The sequence below is a fragment of the Oryctolagus cuniculus genome, chromosome 12, assembly GCF_964237555.1.
Source record: "Oryctolagus cuniculus chromosome 12, mOryCun1.1, whole genome shotgun sequence".
Classification (NCBI taxonomy): Eukaryota; Metazoa; Chordata; class Mammalia; order Lagomorpha; family Leporidae; genus Oryctolagus; species Oryctolagus cuniculus.
In genome coordinates this window covers 65,872,046-65,889,047 of record NC_091443.1, presented here as the reverse complement: position 1 = coordinate 65,889,047, position 17,002 = coordinate 65,872,046, and the positions used below count along the sequence as shown (strand labels likewise).

Here is a 17,002-nt window from a genome sequence, read left to right as displayed (position 1 = left end):
CTGCTACACCACAGTGCTGGCCCATATTTTATTTATTTGAAAAGCAGAATTAGAGAGAGAGAGATAGGGAGAACTCTTCTTTCCAGTTGTTTACTTCCCAAATGGCCACAATGGCTGGTGCTGGGCCAGGCTGAAGCCAGGAGCCAGTAGCTTCATCTGGGTTTCCCATGTGGGTATAGGAACCAAGGACTTGAGCCATCTTCTGTTGCTTACCCAGGCTCTTTAGCAGGGAACTGGATTGGAAATGGAGCAGCTGGGATTCGAACTGGCGCCCATATTGAATGCTGGCATTACAGGCTGCGGCTTTAACCTGTTACACCACAACACTGGCCCCTTCATGAACATTCTGAAGACCTCACTTAGCATATACTAACACTTTAAGTCCTTAGCCACTGTTATTTTCCTTTTTTTAAAAAAAAATATTTATTCACTTTAGAGGTAGAGATAGAGACAGAGAGAGGGAGAAACAGAGAGAAAAAAAGGTCTTCCATCCACTGGTTTACTCCCAAAATGGTCACCAATAGCCAGAGCTGGGCCCATCTGAAGCCAAAACCAGGAGCTTCCTCTGGGTCTCCCATGTGAGCACTTGGGCCATCTTCCACTATTTTCCCGGGCCATTAACAGAGAGCTAGATTGGCCGGTGCCGCGGCTCACTAGGCTAATCCTCCGCCTTGTGGCGCCAGCACACCGGGTTCTAGACCCGGTCGGGGCGCCGGATTCTGTCCCGGTTGCCCCTCTTCCGGGCCAGCTCTCTGCTGTGGCCCGGGAGTGCAGTGGAGGATGGCCCAAGTGCTTGGGCCCTGAACCCATGGGAGACCAGGATAAGTACCTGGCTCCTGCCATCGGATCAGCGTGGTGCGCCGGCCGCAGCGCACCAGCCGCAGCGGCCATTGGAGGGTGAACCAACGGTAAAGGAAGACCTTTCTCTCTGTCTCTCTCTCTCACTGTCCACTCTGCCTGTCCAAAAAAAAAAAAAAAAAAAAAAAAACACAGAGCTAGATTGGAAGAGGAGCAGCTGAGACTTGAACTGGTGCCCATATGGGATGCCGGCATCACAGGCAGAGGATTAGCCTACCACGTCACAGCTCCCACCCCTATCCCTTTTTTAAAATAATGAGTAAATTGGGATGTAGAGAAGTTAAATAATGGGCTCAAAAGTTAGAGTTTGAACCTAAGTAGTTTGGTTTTGATCTTTATTTCATGAGGATTGCTTAGGGTTAGGAGATAATAAATATACTGCAGTGTTATGTTAATTTTTACAGGTAATACTTTTTAAAAAATATTTATTCATTTACTTGACAAGCAAGAGAGACAGAGAATGCCAATCAGTTCACTCCCCAAATGCTTGCAGTGGCCTCTGTATGGAGCCAAAGCTGGAAACTGGGAACTCATTCCATGTCTTTTATGTAGATGGCAGGAACATAAGCACTTGAACCATCCATCACCCATGCCTCTCAGGTCCACACTACCAGAGTGTTGGAATCAAGTAGGAGTCAGAGCTGAGAACTGAACCCAGACACCCCGGCAAGAGACATGTGCATCTCAGCTGCCTCAGATAATACTTTTATAGGGAGTTCTTTTCATAAGTTTTATTTGGTCTGGTTTATGGTTTTTGAAGTTATTATATAATCTTAACAATATTTCCCTTTTGTTCTTTTCCCCCCCTCTTGTTTTTTTTTTGTTTTATTTGTATATGTGAATGTGACTTAAATTACATACAATTGTTTGACAAGATTTATTTATTTGAAAGGCAGAGTGACAGAAAGAGCTTCTCCATCTGTTGGTTCACTTTGCAACTGTCCGCAATGGCCAGGACTGGGTTGTGCTAAAGTTAGAGCCAGGAACTCCATCCAAATGTGTTATATGAGTGGCAAGAACCCAAATACTTGGCCATCATCTAATGTCTCCCAGGCACATTAGCAGGAAGCTGGATTGGAAGCATAGGGTAGCTGGAACTAGACCCACCATGCTACAGTGCCTTTCCAGTGCACAGTTTGATTTTTTGAGCTGGTTAGCTTCACCAAATACCTGTTGATTAACTGAAATGTTCAATAATTGGTTGTGACAGAGGATCTAATGATTATGATATGATCTTCATCTTCAGTAAGTTTATAATTTAATGTCAACATTTATTAAGAAGTTGAGTATTTTCTTCTCAGTCTTTTTCTGTCTAGCAAATGTTTCAAATGATTTTTCACCACATGTTATTTTATATTTACAAGTTGAATCTCCATTTAATATGTTCTGTCCATATTTTGATCTTCTTTGGGTCTGTTTTGGCAACATTTCCAGATTTAGCATCATTGTCAGAATTCATTAGCATGATATTTACTCCCTATTTTAGATAATTAAGGATATTGCCAAGCAAGCACTAAGACTGTTTAACTTATTAGTGTTACTGGAAAAATGAATTCAAAATGGCAATTGACAGTATTGGTACTACAATCAAGTTTTTAAAATTTTTCATATATAATCTGTGATGCGAAATCATGAAGGAACCTAGGGTCAGCCACACTTTGAGGAACTTTTGCTCCATACCAGTGAAGTCTGGTGTATAGTAATCTGTTGCTGCATAACAGAGGTCCCAAATATGAGTGTCTTAAATCCACAGTTTTTATTATCTCGTAATGTCTGTGGGTCAGGATTTGAGGTGTGACTGAAGTGGGTGCTCTGTTTCAGGGTCAGTTACAGGTTGCAGTCAAGCTAGGCTGCAGCCCTCACAAGTCTCAGCTGGAGGAGGGTCTGTTTCCAAGCTTACTCTGATGGTTGTTGGCAGGATTCAGTCCTTGTGTTGTTGGACTGAGGACCTCAGATCTTTGCTGGCTGATAATAGCTGTTGTCAGCTAAATCACGCATTCTAGTAGAAGCTGCCTCAGTTCTTTGCCATATGAGTCTTTCCATGGGGCAGTCTGGCAGCTTGCTTCATTAGAGCAAGCAAGTGAAAAGTCAGGGAGACAGAAAATGAGCAAAGAAGATGTCATAGGCTTGTAACCTCTCTGGCAACTTACATATCATTACTTTTGCTCTATCTCAGTTCCTTGCTATCTGTTTATACATATTAGACCTAATCACACATTCTAGCAGGCACTGCCTCAGTTCTTTGCCATGTGGGCCTTTTCCTAACCCATAGACATTGTGAGATAGTAACTATTGTTGTAAAACACTAAATTTTGGGTAAATTGTTATGTAGCAATGGATAACTACATATCAGGCCTCATGGATATTGGGCAATAGTTTTTCAAAGTTATGCACAATGAGTTTCCATTTTGTTCCATGATCTTTCTTCCTGGTGATTTAGAGTGAGATAGTGAAAATTGCTTGGAGCTTTTATAATTATATCTGAGAAGTACATAAGATTGAATGTTAAATGCATTCACTTTGTTGTGCAGCCATCATTACACTCTACTTCTAGAACTTTTTCACCTTCTAGATGGAAACTTCATACATATTAGACACTAATATTAGACACTAACTCCTTGTTTCCTCTCCCTAAAGGCTCTGAAAACCACCTTTCTGTCTTTAGGAGTTTGTGCTAGATATCAAGTGGATCATCCTGTGAGCTGGCTTATTTCACTTAATGTAATGTTTTCAAGATTCATCCAATGTTGTATGTAGCTTGTCTCAGAATTTTCTTCCTTTTTAAGAATATTCAATAATATTTATATACTACATTTTGTTTATCCATGCTATTGTGAATAATGCTACTATGAACATGAGTATACCTAAATGTGAGTCCCTACTTTCAGTTCTTTGGGGGTAAATACTTGGAAGTGAAATAACTGAATTTTATGGTAATTTTATGCTTCATTATTTGAGGACCCACAATACTGTTCCTTTTTTCTTTATTTTTTTTTTATTTGAAAGAGTTACAAAGAGAGAGGAGAGACAGAAAGAGAGAGAGAGAGAGAGAGAGAGAGAGAGAGAGAGAGTCTTTCATCTGACAGTTCACTCCCCAATTGGCTGCAACAGCCAGAACTGTGCCGATCTGAGGGCAGGATCCAGGAGCTTCTTCCAGGTCTCCCATGTGTGTGCAGGGGCCTAAGGGCTTGGGCCAATTTCCACTGCTTTCCCAGGCCATAGCAGAGAGCTGGATTGGAAGTGGAGTAGCCGGGTCTCGAATCGGTACCCATATGGGATGCTGGCACTTCAGGCCAGGGCATTAACCCACTGTGCCATAGCGCCAGCCCCTCCTTTTTTCTTTTTAAGATTTATTTATTTATTTGAAAGACTTACAGAGAGGGAGAGACAGAGGCAGAGAGAGAGAGATCTCCATCCACTGGTTCACTCCCTAATTGGCCGCAATGGCCAGGGCTGGGCCCATCCGAAGCCAAGGGCCAGGAGCTTCATCTGGATCTCCAACACAGGTACAGGGGCCCAAGCACTTGGGCCATCTTCTGCTGCTTTCCCAAGCACATTAGCAAGGAGCTGGATTGGAAATAGAGCAGCCAGGACTCCCATATGGGAAATGCTGTCCCCACCATGGTGTTTTTCACAGTAGCTTGTCACTATGCCCGTTAGCTAGCTGTGCACAAGACTTCCAGTTTTTATGCATCTTTATCAGCATTCACCCTTTTCTTTTTTCAGAGTGACTGTTTTAATAGATGTAAATTGATTTCTCCTTGTGATTTTGACTTGCATTTTCCTGATGATAGTGATGTTGAGCATATTTCCATGTGCTTATTAACTATTTGTATATCTCCTTTGGAAAAATACCTGTTCAAGTTCTTTGTTTAAACAGAATTATTTTTGTGGTTGAATTGTAGGAGTTCCTTATATATTCTGAATGTTAACTTTGGATTTGATTTGCAAATATTTTCTGTTATTCTGTGGGTTGTCTTTTTACTCTGTGGATAGTGTTCTTTGATGTACAAAGTTTTTAATTTTGGTAATGTCCAATTTGTTTTTAATTTTGTTCGTTTTGGTGTCATATCCAATAAATTATTGCCAAACCTAGTGTTAGAAAAATTTATATCTCTTATGTTTAGTTTCTTGATTCATTTTGAGTATATTTTTATATATGTTATAAAGTAAGGATATAGTTTCATTCTTTTGCATGCAGATGTTCAGTTTTTCAAACACCATGAAAGACTGTCCTTTCCTTATTGAATGATTTTTGTCATTCTTGAAAATCATTTCATATATGTGAGTTAAAAATTCTGACTTTGAAAAATAGTGTTTTTTTCCTAATTGCAAACATACATATTTGCTGTAATAAGTTTACAGATGACTAATTCTCCCTCTCCACCAGAAAATCATCATACTACAGAAATAACCACTGTTGATAAATATCTGTTCAAGCTTGTTTTATGTATAATTTATGTGTGTAAATTTTTAAATAGAAATGAGATCATACTTATGTTTTTTTTTTTTTTGTCTCTTTTATTAAGTAGTGAGTTTCTGCATATGGCTTTTTAAATAATCCAGGCAGAGGGAGAAGGGAGAGGAAGGCACACTTGTAAATCCCCACCCTCCAATATATAAGTATTTACATTTTAGTGGTTGAATAATCCTGGCTCAGGAGGAGTTAGTGAGAATGTGCAGAAGTTGGGAAGAGGTGCCTCAGAACAAACAGCTAGCCTCATTTTCCCCAGCCCATCTCTCAAAAAAGCCATCTATCCCATCCTCATTTCTGCTGGTATTCTTTTCCCTTCCTTCTCAAATCAACATGAATAAGTTCTTCTCAATAGAATAAGAGCATTTGGGATAGCAAAAAAAAAAAAAAAAAAAAAAAGCCCAACATCACAATAGGGCATTATTTCCCCCAGAATCAGCAATCCTGGACTTAGGTAGTGTGTCCAAATAGGGAACCCTTGGCTGGGGAAAGGATCCTCCTGCTAAAATTAAGAGCTGCTGGATCACTGGAAGGAAAGCACCCTTGCGCAAGTAAGAACGTCCAAACTAAACATGTGTGATGGTAGCAGGAAGTGCCAGTATGGTACTAGCAAGTCATTAGAATAAGAGTTCTGGGGCTCAGAATGTAAGTAATTTCAACCAAATCAATATCTAGCAAAACAGGAAGCAAGAAAGTCTCTCCTTTGGAACAAGGGGCCTGGTTTCTGGGAGAAAGGCTCCTTCACAGGACTGGGCAGACTTGGCTTATTGTATGACCCCAGGGGCCCCCTTTTCCAACCTTAGTAACATTGGATTGTTAGTGACCTGTAAAACCTGGTCAACAGATGTCCGTCTGTCCCTGGGCCATGGCCATTACAGTCACAGGGGGCATGGCCAGACCTTAGGACAGTAGGGACGAGGACAGATGGGACCAGGACACCTCCTCCTTTGGGAGAGGGATGCATTTGCATCCAGGGGTCCAGCAGAATCTCCTCCAGTGAGAGTCGGGAGGAGGGTTTAGGGGCCAGGCACCGGCAGATCACGGCATAGCAGTCTGGGGAGACATGGCCAGGAAGTAGAACTCAGCCTTGAGAATTTTCTGGTCCTTCTTGAAGAGAATATCCCTGCACACCATGTCATAGAGGATACACAGTGGCCAAGAGCACGTGGTACTGGTGTTAAGAGATCCACTGTAGTGGGCTGTACACCCTTGTCCCATCAGAGTCAGGGTGAGGTTCATCATGAAGCAGGGCACCCAAACCAGAATCGGTGAGCTTGGCACATCCCTGGCAGAGGTCTGTCAGGATGTTCTCTTCTCTGATGTCATGATGGATTACTCCACTGGCATGGCAGTGTTGGACAGCTGTCACCACTTGGGCAAAGAAGCTATGGCTTTGGGCTTCACCCAGTGGGCCCTTCTGTGTGATGTAGTCAGAGATCCTGGACAGATAGAGGGTGGTCAAAAACCAGCATAAAGCCTTCAAATGTCTCAAACCAGTCAAGCTGGTGGATAACAACAGGGTGCCCACTACCAGAACCCACCTTCCAGAGCATTGCCACTTTGAGTAGGCATGTGGCTCTGTCTAACAAGGGGGACCAGCCCAACATAGGATTCCAAGGGATCTCCTTGATGGCCACCAGGAGTCAGTTTGTGATGCAATGTCCTGCGAAGACAGAAGGAAGCCACGTTACTGCTCAGCTTCAAATGCTTTCCAATTCTTGCTCCTTGGTGGCAGTGTGGGAGGCACACGGGGTATTAGGAGCTGCAGTCAAGGCTTAGTAAAGGAAGCACTGTGCAAATTGAGCCTGCTGAATATGGTGTGGATGGCTGGGGAGTCAGAGCTGGGAGGGGAGCCAGGGCTGTGGATGGCCGGGGAGCCAGGGCTGGGAAGGGAGCCAGGGCTGTGGATGGTTGGGGAGCCAGGGCTAGGGGACACCAGGGTGGAAGGGAGGGAAACTGTTGGCCTGGAAACATCCATAGATAGGGCAGCATTGAGATTTCAGCCCCAGGGCTGCTCCATATGTAATATTTTATATATATATATATATATATATATTTTTTTTTTTTTTTTTTTTGTCAGGTAGAGTTATAGACAGAGAGAAAGGTTTTCCTTCCGTTGGTTCACTCTCCAAATGGCCACCACAGCCAGCACTGCACCAATCCAAAGCCAGGAGCTGGGTGCTTCCTCCCAGTCTCCCATGCGGGTACAGGGACCCAAGCACTTGGGCCATCCTTTACTGCCCTCCCAGGCCACAGCAGAGAGCTAGACTGGAAGAGGAGCAACTGGAATTAGTACCTGGCGCCCCAACTGGGACTAGAACCTGGGGTGCCGGCGCCGTAGGCGGAGGATTAACCAAGTGAGCCATGGCGCCGGCCCCCAATATTTTATATTTTCAACTTGAGACCCAGAGAATAACTTTTCAATCTATATTATATATTTAGTATATATTTATTTTCATCTAGTGGAAAGGCAGAGAGAGTGAGTGGTATCTTATATCTGCTGCTTCACTCCCCAGATGCCTTCAAATGGGAGCTAGGAACTCAATCCAAGTATTTTAAGTGGGAGGCAGCAACCCAGTTACTTGAGCCATTTGCTGCTGGTTTTAACTAGCAACAGGAAGCTAGACTCAGGAGCCAGAGCTGGGTACCAATCCCAGTGCTCTGATAAGGGACATGATCGTCTTAAATGTGGCTAAATGCTTACCCCCAGTAATCTTATATCTTAACTTTGATTAGGCTGGTATTCAGTTTTGAGTTATTATGACTCTATAAAAGATGCTTTTAACATCTGTGCCATGATATATAGTATGAGTGTCTTTCTTGTGCTAGTTTTTTGTTGTTCCTGGAGCTAGTATTAATTATTCATGTATAAATTATACATGGGGTCTGTATAATTTTCTTTCTTATTTATACTTTTGTTTTAATGAAATACATTCTCCAGTAATATCTTGGGAAAGAGTGTGGAAAATAAAGACATTCACACTTTAAATGTCTGGTAATATCTGTATTCCTCCTTTACACTTGACTGAGAGTTTGGTGAGTGTAGAATTCTAGATTGGAAGTAATTTTGGAAGTAATTTTTCCTGAGAATGTAAATTTTTCCCTTGGAATTTCTGAATGTGCTGCTTTTTTGTTTTCTAACACCAGCCCTCGCTGTTGAGAACCCTGTCATCGTTCTGATTCTTTGTATGAAATATTTTTTCTCTTTCTTTTTGTGAGTTTGGACAACTTTGTGTCCTTGGAGTACTGAAATTCTTCTAATGAATCTTGGTGTGGATTTCTTATGCTGGTTATTTGGTGTGCCCAGTATAATCAGAAAATTTGGATATTTCAAGTTGGGAAAATTTGAGTTTTTTTATTTGACTATTATGTTAAATTTGTCTGATCTCTTATTATTCTAAAAGTGAGTCTTTTTGACTAGTCCTGTAATTTGATTGTCTTCTCTTTCCTTTTTCATGTCTTTGTTTAAGTCTCTACTTTTTGAGTTGACAGAAAGCATCAAGGTGGGCATTTGGTGTAGTGTTTAAGATTTCACTTGGGACATATGTGTCCTATATTGTTTCAAATCCTGATTCCTGTGCTTCTGATTTAGCTTTCTGCTAATGCATGTCTTGAGAGACAGCAACCAATGGCTCAGTTACTTGAATCCCTGCTACCCACGTGGGAGACCTCCCAATGGAGTTCTGGGCTTCTTGCTTTGGCATGACCCAGCTCTGGCTGTTGAAGACATTTGGGGAGTGAATCAGCCAGGTGGAAGATGTCTCTCTTACTCTTTCTCTCTGCCTTTCACATAAAATGGAAATAAGTAAATATTAAAAAGAGATGTGAACATATGAATAAAAAGTGTATCATCTAGTTCTTATTTTGTGGATAACAATATCCATCTCAGGATATCAAAGTTTGTTTTTTCCTCTTTTGGACTTTTTCCCATTCATTTATTTATGACCAATACTCCACATCCTTGATTCTTTCCAGTCAGAAGTTCTTTGAGACGATGCTGTTGACTTTGGCCAATTGGAGAATGCAGTCATCTGACTCACCCATCCTGCGAATGGCCCCACAGATAGTGTAAGTTTCAAACTAGAAGGAGAAAGCTGAAGTTTTCTTCTTTTTTTTAAAATAAATATAATATATACATTATATATATAAATATATATATACTTTTATTTGAATGACAGAACAAGAGAGAGTGGGGAAAAGAGAGAGGAGAGAGATGAAGAAAGAATGAATCTTCCATTTGCAGGTTCATTCTCCAAATGCCCGAATGCTTGTGCTAGGCCAAGCTGGGAGCCAGGAACTCCATCTGAGTCTTCCATGTAGCCGGTAGGGACCCAAGTACTTGAGTCATCACCTACTGCCTCCCAAGGTGTGCTCCAGCAGAAAGCTAGAATCAGAAGTAGAGTAGCCAGTGATTTGGGATGCAGACATAACAAGCCACAACTTAACTGTTGTGCTGCATGCCTGCCCTTAGAGTTTTATTCTTTCTTAGACTATTTCCTCCTAGTGCTTTTTAAAGTTTTCTTTGTTTAGATTTTCTATTTTTATACTAGATATCTTCCTTAAGTTTGCTCATCTGTGGTTATCGCCTTTAAAAGTGAAGCTGTGGGATTTGTGTGTGTGTTTGTGTGTATGCTTGTTCTAATAGTATTCCTCTTTTTTTTTTTTAAGATTTATTTATTTATTTGAAAGTCAGAGTTACAAAGACAGAGAAGGAGAGTCAGAGAGAGATTGAGGCCTTCCATCTATTGGTTCACTCCCCAGTTGGCTGCAATGGCCGGAGCTGCACCCATCCGAAGCCAGAAGCCAGGAACCTCTTCTGGGTCTCCCATGCAGGTGCAGGGGCCCAAGGACTTGGACCATCTTCTAGTGCTTTCCCAGGCCATAGCAGAGAGCTGGATCGGAAATGGACCAACCAGGATGTAAACTGGCACTTATATGGGATGCTGGCACTGCAGTTGGTGACTTCACTGGCTATGCCATAATGCTGGCCCCCAGTATTCCTCTTTATAGGCTTATTTTGCTGGCTGATTCTTCTCTCTTCCTTAGAGGGTGCTAAGAGACAGGAAAAATGAGATATATTATTTAAGTTACATTTTACTCAGTACTCTTTTTAGTAGAATATTTTTCCCTCAGCTATATCTGGTATCTTAGAAAGTACCCCTATTGCTTTTCTGCATGTCATCTCATAGACTAATGCTATGGTGAGAGAGGGACAGTCACTTAGCAGTGTGGTATAGGGGAAAAAGATTTTGGAGTCTGTTATCTTTTCCACTGTTTTCCCAGGCACATTAGCAGGGAGCTGGATCAGAAGTGGAGCAGCCGGGACTCAAACCAGTATCTATATGGGATGCCAGCTTAATGCTGTGCCCCAACGCTGGCTCAGTGATTCAGGTTCATTTTCATTTATACTTCCAGAGGTAGCTAGTCCTGCCAATTTCTGAACTTTCATGGATTTTTAGTGTAAATTAGGCTGCTCATTGGCCTTTTCCATTGCTGATGTGGGTTCAGGTTTTCCAGGTTTGTTTGATCAGTTATCTCTTTTACATATTCTATCCAAGTTTCAAACATCTGTCACTGTTACCTCCTTATGTTTTTTTCATGTGAACAAGTGCTAAAGGACAATGCCTGGCATATGTGTTCCTGGTAAACATGGGGGTACTTCAAAAAGTTTGTGGAAAATGGAATTAGCAGGCAAGTTTTTTGGGACAGACATTTGGCCCAGCAGTTACACACTAATTAAGATGCCCATGCCCTACATTGGAGCATCCGAGTTCAAAATCCGGCTCTAACTCTTGCCACCAGCTTCCTCCTAGTGCAGACCCTTGGATCTGTACTAGTATGAAGAAATTTCTTGAAATGGATCAAGAAATAGGGTTTCTGCTACTCACATGGGAGACTTGGATTGAGTTCCTGGCTCCTGGCTTTAGCTCTGGCATAGATAGCTATTACCCCTTTTCATTGTGGGCATTTGGGGAGTGAACTAGCTAATAGAAGCTTTCTCTTTCTGTCTCAACAAAAATATATATTTATGATGTGCAGTTTGATATTTCTTACATTTTTAAAAAAGATTTATTTTATTTATTTGAAAGATAGAGTTAGAGAAAGAGAGGGGCCAGAATCAGAGAGAAACTGGTTCACCTCCCAAATGGCTGCAACTGCCAGTGCTGGGCCAGGCTGAAACCAGGAGCTATAGCTTCTTCTGGATCTCCCATGAGGCTACAGGGGCCCAAGCACTTGGCATTTTTTACTGCTTTCCCAGGTGCAGTAACAGGGAGCTGGATCAGAAGTGAAGCAGCCAGGACTTGAATCAGTGTTCATATGGGATGCTGACATAACAGGCACACGTAACCCTCTATGTCACAATGCCAGCCCTGTGATAATTCAATAAATGTATTCAATGTGTACAAATCAAATCAGGGTAATTAGCATTGTCCTCTGTTGTTACTACTAGTTAAGATTATTAACAGTAAATTTTTTTTTTCCAAAACACAAAAACAAATTGGTAAGAAGATTACATTGTTTTATATTTTTTCAAATCTCTCTCTCTCATTGAAAGGCAGAGTTACAGAGAGGCACAGGCAAAGGCAGAGAAGAGAGTCTTCCATCTGCTGGTTCATTCCCCAAATGGCTGCAGTGCTGGAGCTGAGCCAATCTGAAACCAGGAGCCTGGAGCTTCTTCCAGGTCTCCTATTTGAGTGCAGGGGTCCAAGAACCTGGGCCGTCTTCTACTGCTTTCCTAGGCACATTGCAGGGAGCTGGATTGGAAGTGGAGCAGCTGGGACTCAAACCAGTGTCTATATGGGATACCAGCACTGTAGGCAATGGCTTTACCCACCATGCCACTGTGCCAGCCCCTTTTCAAGTAACTTTGATGCCTGGCATGATAGACAACAGCTGGATTCTCATACTTTGCATGTAGTCTATTGAAGTCTGTTCCTTTGGTATGAAGAAAATACAATCTCATACAAGTACATAGCTGGAAAAGGGTGGAGTATTTTATTAGCATTTTTGTACATTATAAAAATATTTTAATCTACTTGAAAGAGTTTCAGAGAGAAAGAGGGGGAGATTTTTTTTTTAATATTTATTTGTTTACTTGAAAGTCAGAGTTACACAGAGAGAAGGAGAGGCAAAGAGAGAGAGAGAGGTCTTCCATCATTTGGTTCACTCCCCAATTAGCCATAACGGCCAGAGCTGTGCTGATCCGAAACCAGGAGCCTGGAGGTTCCTCCGGGTCTCCCACATGGGTGTAGGGGCCCAAACACTTGGGCCATCTTCTACTGCTTTCCCAGGCCATAGCAGAGAGCTGGATCAGAAGTGGAGTAGCCAGGTCTTGAACTGGCACCCATCTGGGATGCCAGTGCTGCAGGCAGTGGGCCTTACCTGCTACGCCACAATGCCAGCCCCTGGTTGGGGGAGGGTGAGATCTTTCATCTGCTGATTCACTCCCCAAATACCTACAATAACCAGGAACCTGGAAGTCCATCCAGGTTTCCCACATGGGCAACAGCGGCCCAAGCACTTGAACCATCATCTACTGCCTCCCAGGATGTGTTAGGAAGCTGGATCAGAAGCAGAGGGAGAATTCCAACTAACACTGCACTGTAGGATGTGGGTGTCCAAAGTGGTAATTTAGCCCATTGTACCACAATTCCTCCCCCACTTTTTACAAATTTTAAATATTTTATTTTATTTTATTTATTTTTTTTTTGACAGGCAGAGTGGACAGTGAGAGAGAGAGACAGAGAGAGAAAGGTCTTCCTTTGCCGTTGGTTCACCCTCCAATGGCCGCCGCTGCAGCCGGCGCACTGCGCTGATCCTGGCAGGAGCCAGGAGCCAGGTGCTTTTCCTGGTCTCCCATGGGGTGCAGGGCCCAAGCACCTGGGCCATCCTCCACTGCACTCCCTGGCCATAGCAGAGAGCTGGCCTGGAAGAGGGGCAACTGGGACAGAATCCGGCGCCCCAACCGGGACTAGAACCCGGTGTGCCGGCGCCGCAAGGTGGAGGATTAGCCTATTGAGCCACGGCGCCGGCTAATATTTTATTTAAAAAATTAGTATGTAATAAATGAACTTTTGTGGGTATATAGTTCTAGGAGCTCTAACATGTATAGATTCACGTAACCCTCAGTATAGTCATACTTCATAGTAATTACTCATGTTAGCTCCAATACTTCCAAAAACTTTTTCATACTATTCTTTTTATAGTCTTGGCCTCACTTTACTACTTTATTTTGTGTTAAGATTTATTTATTTATTTGGAAGTCAGAATTACAGAGAGAGATGGAGAGATGGTGATGGAAAGAGAGAGAGAGAGAGAGAGAGAGAGAGAATATCCTCTATCTGTTGGTTCACTCCCCAAATGGCTGGAGGCAGGATCCAGAAGGTTTGAGTAGTTTCAAGTAGATTAAAATATTTTTATAATGTATAAAAATGCTAATAAAATACTCCTCCCTTTTCCAGCTATGTACTTGTATGAGATTGTATTTTCTTCATATACCTCAACCAAAGGAACAGACTTCAATAGACTACATGCAAAGTATGAGAATCCAGCTGTTGTCTATCATGCCAGGCATCAAACCTTCCTGATGTGCCACAGCATTGTTCCCCTTAAAGAACAGTTTGAATTTGTGTCTGTCATTTGCTCATTTTCAAATTGAATCATTTATGGGTCCAGTGTTGTGGCAAAGTAGGTAAAGTCACTGCCTGCAACTACAGCATCCCATATGGGTGCTGGTTCATGTCCTGGCTGCTCCACTTCCAATCCAGCTCCCTGCTAATGGCCTGGGAAAGCAGCAGAAGATGATCCAAGTGTTTAGGCCCCTGCCACCCATTGGAAGACCTGGGTGAAGCTGCTGGTTCCTACCTTTGGCCTGCCCATTCCTGGCTATTGTGGCCATCTGGGGGATGCACTAGTGGTTGGAAGATCTATCTCTCTGTTTTTCCTCCTCTCTCTGTCACTTTGTCTTTCAGATAAATAAGTAAATAAATCTTGGTTAAAAGTTGAATTTTTTTCTTACTGTTGATTTTTTTTTTTAATTGGAAAGATAGTTGGAGAAGAAGAGGGAGAGGTATCTCCTATCTACTTGCTATTCGTTCCCTAAATGCCTGTAACAAGCTAGGGTTGGGCCAGAAGCTGAGAACTCATTCTGGGTCTTCCATGTGAGTGGTAGGGCCCCAACTACTTGAGGGTCACTTGTTGCTTTCCAGGGTATGAATTAACGAGGAGCACTGGGAATAGATCCTGGAGCTGAACCTGAGGCAGGCATCCCAACTGGTGTCTTAACTACTATGCCAAATGCCTCTCCCCTCTTTATTGTTGAATTTTAATAGTTCTCTATATGTTTGGGATAAAAGCTTTTGCTTGGTTACATGATTTTGCAGACATTATTCTCCTAAACTGTAACTTGTCTTAATTTTCTTAATAGTGTCTTTCATGGACTGAAATTTTTGAATTTTAGTGAATTTTAGTTTATTGGGGTTTTTTTTCATATATGAGTTGTACTTTTGGTGCAAAAACTATTTTTTAAAAAGAAACTATTTTAAAACTCTGTGTCACAAAATATTTTCATATAAGTTTATTTCTAAAAGTTGTATATTTTACATTTAGAACTATAATACATTAAGTTTTGTATGAGGTATGAAGTTTTGTTTTTTACATGTGATGTGTAGTTGTTCCAACACCAATTTTTAGAAAGACTGTCTTTTTTTTTTTCTTTAAGATTTATTTATTATTTGAAAGGCAAAGTTACAGAGAGACAGAGACAGATTGCGAGAGGGGTCTCCATCTGCTGAGAAGACTGTCTTTTCTATACTGAGCTGCCTTTGCATCTTTGTCAATAATCAGTTGACCAGAATAGGCAAATCCACAGAGACAAAGTAAATCAGTGATTTCCAGGGGCTGACTTTAGTGGGTGTAAGGTTTCTTTTTTGGGGTGGTAAAAGTATTCTAGAATTAGATTGTGGTTGGTGGTTAAATAATTTCATGAATCTACTACAAATCAGCAAATTGTATAATTTAAAATGGTGAATTTTGTGGTATGTGAATTATATTTACATGTAAAAAAGAACTTCAAATTAATTGGTTATGTTTATATAGATCTATTTCAAGACTTTTTATTCTGTTATCTTTATTTCTGTCCCTTAGATTACTATATATAATGTCTTAAAATCATGTGGCATAATTCCTGCAGCTTTTTTGCTTTTCAAAAAATACTTTGGATATTTTTTGCTTATCCGTGTAAGTTTTAGAACAAATTATCCACAGAATCTAGGCACAGAGATTGTTTTGTGGAATGGTTTTAAATTACACATTCAGCTTTGTGCTGTGTCTTCATTTTTGCAGGCATGCTGTTCATTTTACTGTTATCCTCTTTCTTACAATATTATGTGAGATGTGATCAACAGTCCCTTTCTATATTCACATCTATTTCTGTACATTTAAAAATTTTATTAATTGATTTTATTTGAAACTTCGAGAGGAGACTGGCAGGGAGAGACAAAATGAGAGATCTCTCATCTTCTACTTCTCAACCCAAATGCCTGCAATGACTGAGGCTGGGGAGCCAGTTAATCAATCTTGGTTTCCCATATGGGTGGCAGGGACCCAGCCATTTGATCCATCATCTGCTTCCTGATAGGTTATACATTACTAGGCTCTAGAATCAGGATTGGAGATAGGACTCTGGTTCAGGTACTTCAGAGTAAAATGCAGGCATCCAAAGTGGCATCTTAATTCTACATCAAATACCTACTACTCTCTGTGCTTTTAAGCACATTTTGTAACATTAAAATACTATTAGCTCAATTGACACTATAGACCAAATAGACCTAGTATATATCTACAGAGCCTTCCATCCCACAGCCACAGAGTACACATATTTCTTCCCTGTGCACAGAACTTTGTCTAGGATTGACCATATGCTAGGCCATAAAGGGAGCCTCAGAAAATTCAAAAAATTGAAATTATACCATGCGAGGTCTCAGACCACAATGCATTGAAGCTTGAAATCAACAACTCAAGAATCTCTGCATCATATGCAAACACATAGAGGATGAACAACATGATTATGAATGAACAGTGGGTCATAGAAGAAATCAAAAGAAAAATCAGGCCGGTGCCTGTGGCGCCAGCACACCGGGTTCTAGTCCCGGTCGGGATGCTGGATTCTGTCCCAGTTGCTCCTCTTCCAGTCCAGCTCTCTGCTGTGGCCCGGGAAGGCAGTGGAGGATGGCCCAAGTGCTTGGCCCTGCACCTGCATGGGAGAGCGGGAGGAGCACCTGTCTCCTGGCTTCGGATCGGCGCAGCGCACTGGCCACAATGCACCAGCCATAGCGGCCACTTGGGGGGTGAACCAACGGAAAAAGGAAGACCTTTCTCTCTGTCTCTCTGTCTCTCTCTCTCTAACTCTGCCTGTCAAAAAAAAATTAAAAAATTAAAAGAAAAATAAAAAAATTTCTAGAAACAAATGAAAATGACAATACAACTTATCAAAATTTGTGGGATACAGCAAAAGCAGTGCTAAGAGGAAAGTTTATAGCACTTGGTGCCTACATCAAGAAACTGGAAAGGTACCAAATAAATGATCTCTCTATGCACCTCAAGGATCTAGAAAAACAGCAGCAAACAAAACCCAAATCCAGTAGAAGAAAAGAAATTATCAAGATTAGA

The 17,002-nt window shown here is 41.6% G+C and overlaps 1 protein-coding gene and 1 pseudogene across 8 annotated transcripts in view; one reads left to right on the top strand and one right to left on the bottom strand.

Annotated features, from left to right (window-relative positions):
* The window catches only part of TTBK2 (tau tubulin kinase 2), a 163,891-nt gene that overhangs the window by 23,474 nt on the left and 123,415 nt on the right, over positions 1–17,002 (top strand). For 3 of the 8 annotated variants that reach the window (XM_051822032.2, XM_051822031.2, XM_051822033.2), the window contains exon 2: positions 9,312–9,400. The exons of 3 other annotated variants lie outside the window; for them this stretch is intronic. In XM_051822032.2, coding sequence (XP_051677992.1) covers positions 9,312–9,400 — 89 coding nt within the window. Of the gene's footprint in view, positions 1–9,307; positions 9,401–17,002 lie in introns of all 8 variants that reach the window. 2 more of the 8 variants (XM_008269118.4, XM_008269119.4) reach the window with 1 other exon arrangement.
* On the bottom strand, positions 6,040–9,291 carry LOC103351208 (serine/threonine-protein kinase pim-2 pseudogene; annotated as a pseudogene).